Genomic DNA, 9005 nt, shown 5'->3' with positions numbered 1-9005 from the left:
ACTCATATACCACCTTCTATTCCATAAACACGGGCTCACACCCACTCACATATATTTTCATACCTACCTCTAAGAACACACAAACCACCCCCACACCTTCCCTACATACACATTCCATTGAATACACATATCCTCCCACACCCACATTCCATATCTATTCACAAACTCACAAACGCACATACAGGGTGCCATATACCCTTATATTCACATATATCCCAATTATACACTCTAATTCCATACAAACACTTCTTCATACATCTATATTTATGGACAAAATGAACAACATAAGATACATTTATACATATACAAACAGTAAAATACATATATTGATCTGAATATGTATGGCCATGTAGATAAAATTCTAAGTTAGATATTTAGTGGATCTGACCAAGCATCCAGTGAAGGGAAATGGGATATCAAAAATAACTATTAAATACAAGTCTGTAAGTATACTTAATTTAGCAAAATAGAGTAATATGAGACACAATTATAACATGTATTTGATTTATGTGTTTTACTCTGGAATTCCTTTGATTGGTGCATTTTGAAAGGCTGACCCTGTAAAGGGCTGAAACTCTGAATAGGTGCACTGGAATCAGACAACTGAGCACTTAAGGCTAATTACCTATTAGATAATAACGCTATTTGCTTGGAAAAATAGCCCTTCTCACTATTCTGTGCTGACTCGATCTTTTGGTATATACAGATAATCGTAGGAGGGATTAGGAGGTGGAGTGAGACAAGCCAAAGTCATTTTGGAGAAGGACAAGGAGAAGGGAGGTTGGTGGAGAGCTTTTGGCAGTTTTGTCCATCTCCTTCACTTCTCCCCCTAAAAATCAAGGACTTTTGCTTATCCTGATTCCAGCTGATTCTGAGGCCTCCAGGGAATTAACCCGGACTTCACATGACCGAGCTTGTGGTTTTGGAGAGAATTTGACAGGAAGGGAGGAGAATGGGAACAATGAACAAAAGTAGAACAAAATATCAATGGTTTTGATGTAGAAAACCCTGATTCCCTGAGTAGATGTGGTGAAAAAGGTGCAAAGGAATAATGAATCTTGAGACTGGAAGCTATTTGTTTTGGCTGTTCTCCTGGTTTCTCTTTTGTCACGTTCTCTTTAGATGTCATAGATAACAGTATAAGATTAAGGTCTAAAGAGTCTGACAAGTAAGCGATTAATCTGGTTTACCCTCATACTTCCACCATAGTCTTGTATCATAATTTCTCTGGTTATACTAGAGATCAGAAAACTAAGGGGTAGGTAGGTTTGTTAGGCTTTGGGACTACCATTCACATCTATGTTCCATCCTCTCTATGCTTCGTTACCCACAACCACATTCATCAACTACCATACTCTTATGGTGCCGAAGAATGATATTGCCATCACCATCATAGTAAAGCATGGACATGGGGGAAAGTTTTGTGGGGATACAAGTAGCTTTGGGGATTTCAGGTGTTCTAGAATTCATGATAGTCTGTAAGAAAGCATAGTTGGAGCTGTTAAATAAGCTCATAAGTGATAAAGGACAATCTCCTTTGCAGTAGTTGGTCCTAAACTCCTTGGGAGCAATGATCCACTGCTGCCAACCCAGTTCTTTAAAGCTGATGACCAGCTGGTGACGTCGGCAGAAGTTCTCAGATGTAGGTTTTGGAAGAATGGCTCTCCTCTTCCTGTGAAATTGGGGAAAGTGAGAAAAGCGGGGGCATTCCTTAGGGGTTAAAGTCACCATCATTAGAGACGCCTGAATGGACTGCCTCCAGTTGTCACAGTTATCTTGAGGGCGTATTGTCCCTGTAAAGTCACTACCCCCTTTTGGAAGCAATTCTACCATCAATCCCAGGTTACTCTGGGGGTTGGAATTCCATTTCTTAACCACATCCAGCAGGTCAACATGAAGAACACCTTGAGGCCAGGGAAGATAGCTCAACAGGAGCTTTTGGTCTGACTGACAGTTAGGTCCTCGGACTAGAGACACTATTAATTCCAGGTCTTGTTTCAGGGCACTGTAAGCATTTAGCCCCAACTTCAGATGGAGTTGGGCCATCATTAGCTGCTCATCTTGGGTGATGACTGAAAGGTTGAAGAAAAGAAACTTCTGTGTGCATGGCGGAGCTTGGTCCACTTCCTTGGGATAAAAAAGGTCACCTGAATTAGGACAAAGGGATAATACATATCAGCATCTGTGAAACTTTATACTCTCCTCCTAAGTGAAATTAATCTTGTAATTTTGAGAACCATTTAGTGGGATTGTATGCCAGATAAGAGAGAAAAAAGATATGGATTTATAGAAAGGAATAACCATCAGGAGATTAATCTCTGCCTTTCTTTCAGAGAATTAGTTTTATAGCACCTTACACATTAAGAGTTTAAGTCAAGCTTAAGCTAAGTTCTCTTGTACAAGAAAGTAAGTAAGTCCTTGAGAACAAGAAAAAGAGAAATACCCCAGAAACTTAAATATGGATTCTGTCCTGGCCCTACTTTGTGTAGGGCCCCCTAGCTTCCTTTATATTTTCACAATGAGATGAATTTCAAATCTAAAATTCTGTACTGAACCTGTTGTTTGTTCGCTAGATAACTCTATTATGATGTCCTGCTGACACCTCAAATTCACCATGTCCTGAACTGAAATCACCTTTCCTGAAAATGTGGTCACTATCTCACTTCTCAAATTTTGTTGATGATACTGCTATTGTTATCCTCATTCAGCTCAATAACCTCCATCATCTTTGCCTCTTCCCTCACCCATACTGCATATATCTAGTAAGTTTTGAAGTTCTATACATTCTATTTTCCCAAAAACTTGTGGATCAGTACTCTCCTTTCAACTCCCACTGTAACTATCTTAGATAGGACCTCATGTCATCTATCCTATTGCAAATGATCTTCCTGTTTCCAGTCTATCCATATCCCAATCTACTTTTCATACTGTTGCCCAACCAATTTTCCTAATGTCAGAAGAAATTCTTCTTTCCCCCCAAATCTCTTATTTCTGATTCCTATATCCTATATTAGAGAAGGGAAGCAATGATCATAAACAGAAGGGATAAGTATACCCTCATGAAGAAAGTGGCCAGTGAGATGGACTTTGCAGGAAGAATTCAATAGATAGAAATAGTGCATTCTGGCATGAAGAATTCTCTGTACAACTGCATAAAGGAGAAGAAGGCAGAAGAATAGGGAATGCATTCTCAAATTCAAATAGCATGAAATAAGACTGAAAAGTCAGATGAATCCCGATCATGAAGAATTTTAATTATTATAGCAAGGAATTTATATTTTGTCCAATAGACAATGATGAACTGCTGAAACTTCTGGGCAGGAGAAGACTTAGATAAAACTTGTTTATTGAGAAAATTACTTTGACATGAACCAAAAAAATGGACTGGAGAGGGGAGTGACTGATAGCAAAAAAATAGATCACATGAGAATTAATGAAGATCTGACAGGGTGATAGTGTAGACAGAAGAGATCAGAGAGAGATGTTGAAGGAAGGCTAAACAGGACACAGAGCATAAGGCAGATGAGGGAAAAGAGATTTGATGCAAAATGATTCCTAGATTTCAAAACAGATGACTGAGAAAGTAGTGATGATTTCAGAAAAAATAAAAAAAAAGTTTGGAAAGATATCAGTTCAAGTGAAAAGATGATGTATTCAGTTTGAGGCATGTTGAATTAAAAGGGTTGCCAGGACATGCTGGCACCTTGTACATAGCATCTAGTAGGTATCTAACAAAGATTTGTTGATTATCCATTGAAGTTTAGAGCATGAAAATAGTACTATAGGTCAGAGGGAAAGCTGGGGCTGGAGAGACAGTTTTGAGAATCATCTGCATAAAGGTGATAATGAAGATAAAGAAGAGATGAGATTGACAATGGATATAGTATAAAAAGAAAGGAGGAGGGACAAGGCCTTAGAGGAGGCCATTGAATAAGAAAAGGAATTAGAAAAATGAAGCAGCAAACTAGACTAAGAAGATATATATGCTCATAAACATAGAAAATAGAGGAAAGACCAATATCATAAAAGTCAGAGGAAATTAGTTTTTTTTTTTAAACAACTTTCTTGCATTTATAGTTAATCATTTGCAGTTGCAGTTTCTTCAATTTTTCTTTTTGGCATTCCCAATGAGAAGGAAGTAAAATTGTTCAGGAAAAAAAAAAGTGTGTGTGTGTATGTGTGTACATTTGCATTTAGTAGATTTGAAATAATGCTCTTGTTCAAAGGGTAAATGAATGAATGAATGAAATGAATGAATGAATAAATGAACAAAAAAGAAAAGCAATGTGGCACAAGAGGCAGCAAGCTGTTTTTGTTGTTGTTTTCCTTTGTTCTCCAAGAAGACCATGACATCAGGGGAGTAATGCCATGACATGCAAGTGAATTGGATTTATGTGAGGGAGGGCTGTACAAAATCACCTGCCTGACTTTGTCTTCCAGAGCCAGCTGGTTCCATTGGCAAGATATAGATCAGGACCTTGTAATTGTGACCTTGTCAATTCACTTTTCTGTTCTGGGGCTCAGTTTTTTCCTCCATAAAATGAAGGAACTGAACTAAATGAAGCCCAAGATCCCTTCCAGCCCTAAATCTATGAAGATGGATAGTTTTATAACTTTCATCTTGCCAAGTAACTACCTAAAAAGAACTCATGAATTCACAGTTCCATCCATTTGTTCATGGTGCTGCCAATATTGAGAAATAACACTTGGTGTGTGTTGGACAGAGATTTGGATTCAGACTTTGCCTCAGACATAGGACTTTGAAAAATTATTTAGTTTCTCTGCCTCTGTTTTCTCAAATGCAAAATAAGAAGTTGGCCTTGGTGGTCCTAAAAGTTCCTTCTAGTACTAAATCTATGTCCCCATAATCATTTTAAACTATCTTTGCCAATGTGATAAGTATATGGAATTATAATAATTTACATTTTTTTTCTTATTACTAGAGCATTTAAACAACAATTCAGGGAATTACCCATTATTTGTTTCCTTTGAAAATTAATTGTATCCTGAGGAGGACATTTCATAAAAATTTATAAAGAAAAGATAGGGATTTGGAAGTTTTTATTAGAAATACTTATGGTAAATCTCTCCCCAACTGATTTCTTTCCTTTTTAATTTTATCACATGGGCAGAACACACATACTAGTTATTTTAAATACAGTGTTTTTTTTAAATTTACAAAATCAAATTCATTAATTTTATCTCCTATAATTTTAAAGTGATTTATTGAGGTTCTTCTCTATATGTCAGGGGTATGTGATTATATGAGAGACAAGGAGAGGGAGTGGGCAATGAGACAGTATATAGAGAACATCTATGAAGTCATTAAAAATCTGGCTTACCTTCTATTTCTGACTTGTTTATTTGCTAAATGACCCTGGGAAAGTTACTTGGTGATAGGCAACTAAGTCTGTGATAAGGTGCTGATATGCATTGGTAGAGAGTTTCTGCATAACAAATGTTAATTGAGTTTACCAAAGAAATCAGGCTCCCATCTCCAAGAAATGTCAGAGAAAGAAAGTGTGATGCATCTGGAGCCAGGAAAATCTGAATTCAAATTAAACTCTTCAAACTAGCTGTGTGACTGCCCGTCTCTGAGGCTTGGGAACTCAAATTGATGGATTGCAATCTGCTCATATTTCAAATCTTTGAACGTGACATGTTGCTATCTTATATGATTAGAATGAGGAAGTAAGAAAAATGTTCGAGTCAAATCTGTTTTGTGCAAGAGAAATCTTGACCCTCCCTCCCTCCCTCCCTCTCTGTCTCTCTCTGTCCCTCTCTGTCCCTCTCTGTCCCTCTCTGTCTCTCTCTCTGTCTCTCTCTCTGTCTCTCTCTCTGTCTCTCTCTGTCTCTCTCTGTCTCTCTCTCTCTCTCTCTCTCTCTCTCTCTCTCTCTCTCTTAGCATTCTCTGTCTCTGTCTCTCTTTGCATCGTTGTCTGTCTGTCTCTGTCTCTCTCTGTATCATTGTCTGTCTGTCTCTGGCAATTGAAGTTAAGTGATTTGCCCAGAATCACACAAATATGAAGAGTTGAGTAGCTGAGGCCCAATTTGAATTCAGGATCTCTAGACTCCAGGGCTGGCACTCTATTCACTAAGCCATCTAGCTGTCTCAAATCTTGACCATTTGATGTATGATGGGGATGGTGCAGTATACAAGGAGGAGATACCATAAGTGCTCATATTATAATTAGCACCAGGAAGGCATATATTTCTTTCTTTCCTCTTTATTCTTTTCTTCACTTTGCCTTCAAAGCTCTTTCTCTAAGATATTATTTACTCAATAAATGAATAAATGAAAGCTGGAACATCTTGGGAGAAACAATCCCCTAAGGAAATAGGCCAACCAAAATGCTCCTTCAGGGTGAGGCCACATATCTGGTTGATGCTCATGGCTGGTAGGAGAGCCCAGATCTCCTCATTTTCTTAATAGAAGACAAATAATAATAATTAGCTTTTACACAGATTCTTCAAATATAAAACTTTAAGGCTTTCAAAGTGCTTTATATATGTTATCTCACTTAATCTTTACTACAATCCTGAAAGGCAGGTGTTATTATTACTCCCATTTTACAGATGAAGAAACTGTGGTTGAGAGACTTTCCTAGGCTTACATAGCTAGTAAGCATCTGAAGCAGGATTTGAACTCCGATTTTAAATCTTCACTCTATCCCTTGTGCTACCAAATGATTTCCTTTCTGCCCCAAAGAAAGGAAAAGTGCCTTCTGGTTTCTGCCTCTAAAGAGCCATCTTTATTGCTTCTCATCCTCAATTTCCTGTAATAAGTATTTAGTTTTTGTTCTAGTTCTGTTCTCAGTCTTGTCCAACTGTTTGTGACCCCATTTAGCAAAGATACTGGAGTGATTTGCAATTTTCTTTTCCAGATCATTTACAGATAAGAAACTAAGGCAAACAGGGTTGTGTGACTTGTTTAAGATCACACAGCTAGTAAGACCTAGTAAGCTAGGAAGATGAATTTCCTGATTTGAAGTGGAAGGAATAAAAATTGGTCTTTGCTATCCTTCCTCTCCCATCCCCTTTATAGAATTCTAAGTCTTTTTTTCCCCTTAAACTCTGGATTTAAGAGAGAATGTATGAATATGAACTCTCTAAGTGGTTTTGTGTTTCTCTGCTTGTGTATGTGTGTTTGGGGGGATATTTGGGTTCATCTATCTTGAAACCTTTGTTTCCCAACGGATAAACCTCAGCTGAGCAGGCTCGTGACTATTTCTTAAGCTTGGTGTGTTACCCGTCTCTATAAAGCAACCTGTATTCAGAAGAAAGCTGGTTTAATAGTCTGGACAAGTGAGTTTGCAGGCCTTCCTCTGAGAAGTCCTGGTTTTGTGATCTCCTTGGACAAGTCATTGAAGCCTTCAGTGCCCTAAGTGAATCTCCAATACAGTAAACTGCATTGGTTGAAGAAGTATCTTAATATTACTGAAACTATACAGATCTTATCTTTAGAAATATCTCTTGTTGAAATTCATAACATTCATTTATGCAATCAAAGGGAACTTTTAATGAAAAAAAGCAATGAAGAAATATTGAATGCATTAATACTAGACTGGGTGAAACTAAGACTTTGAGAGGAAGAGGGAGAATTTTTAGTTTAATTCAATACAACTTATATGAACAACCAGTTTATTATGAGCAAAATGTTATGGCAAGTGTTGGGGAAGATAATGAAAAAAGTTAATGTAATTTTGCTCTCTTGTGAGTTTTTAATCTAGTAGTTATCATAATTGCCATAATTCCTCTTCCATTTCAATATTTATTACTGCTCCAATCCTAAATCATATATAGTGGTCATATGCCATAAATACCATGATTTACAAATAATTATACCACGCAATAAAACACAGTAAAAGCACAATATAGGTACAAATTAAGTAACTAAGGAAAGACGGTACTTTGAGGGGAGGGAAGTGGAAATGAAGGAAGTCTTTGAGTTTTGACAGTTAGAAGTAGAGAACATTCCCGACATAGGGAATTGGGGGTTAGAAATTAGCTACTAATACAGTTTTTTATAATATTTATAGTGACTATGGGTTGCTCTCAGAAACAAAGGACAGCCTTCCTTTTTGTTTCTTGGACATTCTAAAAGAGCAAATAAAGAACATTCTTTCTTACCTTGGTCTTGGAAGAGACGGATTAAGTTTCCAGGGACCCCAAACTCCTTCACATAGCAAAGCTTTTGGTATTGCCCTGTGGCTGCAGCCTTCTGTCTCTCCTGAAAGATCTTCCTCAGGATGAAGGGCACAGGTTGGACTATCCGGGGTGAGGGTACCTTCTTCAGGCCCATAAACTGAAGCAAGGTAGCTTCCTCAAACTGTGATGTTTTCTTCAAGCCCAGAGTCAGCTGAAGACCTAGGATGAAGCAGAAGAAAGGAAACATGATCTTAGCCAAGAGTGAGAAGATAGAGGAGGGGAAAGAGTGCCTGTGGTGGAACTGCAGGAGCTGTTATATCTGCTAGGAACTGGTCATCCTGATCATTATCTGATTAAGGATAGGGGACCTCAAATTTCTCCCCTCCCAGTTATTTAGGAAGGCTTAGTCCAATTACCTTCTACCTCTCATACCACCCAAAATGTGAAAACTTAAGGTGTATGATGATCATTTTAAAAAAATGAATAAGGACTTTTCTGATGATATCTAGAAAAATTAGTCCAGTTTTATAGAATAAAACCACAGAGGTCTAGGAGCAGGAAATCCAGGGCTAAGATATTTACCAGTAGTGACCAAGGGCCAAATCATTTAATCCATCACTGGCTTGGACTACTCTCTAGCATCAATCTATTAAATAATAGTTGGGTTGGATTTGAATTGGAGGAGGGAGTTCCTATCTATTAACATATAGTTAGGTGATACTATAAGTACTCTTCCCTCTCTCCAATCACTCAAGCCACAGTTTGACTTCTGAATGCATTTGTCCTAATATAAGTTAAATGCATCTCATTTACTTGAATGGATTGAAAACTCCTCAAAGATAGACCTTATCTTTGTG

General features: G+C 37.7%; 1 protein-coding gene across 1 annotated transcript; it reads right to left on the bottom strand.

The window, feature by feature from the left end:
- Window positions 1–864: 864 nt before the first annotated feature.
- Window positions 865–8395, bottom strand: GDF3 (growth differentiation factor 3). The gene is made up of 2 exons (XM_003771207.2): window positions 8131–8395; window positions 865–2147 (listed from the first exon to the last, which is right to left on the bottom strand). The coding sequence occupies exons 1-2, from the start codon at window positions 8393–8395 to the stop codon at window positions 1324–1326; spliced, it is 1089 nt and encodes a 362-aa protein (XP_003771255.1). The 3' UTR covers window positions 865–1323.
- Between the last annotated feature and the right edge of the window lie 610 nt (window positions 8396–9005).

The sequence above is a fragment of the Sarcophilus harrisii genome, chromosome 5, assembly GCF_902635505.1.
Source record: "Sarcophilus harrisii chromosome 5, mSarHar1.11, whole genome shotgun sequence".
NCBI lineage: Eukaryota > Metazoa > Chordata > Mammalia > Dasyuromorphia > Dasyuridae > Sarcophilus > Sarcophilus harrisii.
This window is presented reverse-complemented; position numbering and strand designations above follow the sequence as displayed.

Excerpts from the sequence above, each read along its gene's own strand:
- GDF3 (XM_003771207.2), bottom strand. The coding sequence starts at position 8,395 with ATGTTTCCTTTCTTCTGCTTCATCCTAGGTCTTCAGCTGACTCTGGGC. Across the intron at positions 2,148-8,130 it reads CCGTCTCTTCCAAGACCAAG|GTGACCTTTTTTATCCCAAG; the intron begins GTAAGAAAGAAT and ends GTCCTAATTCAG.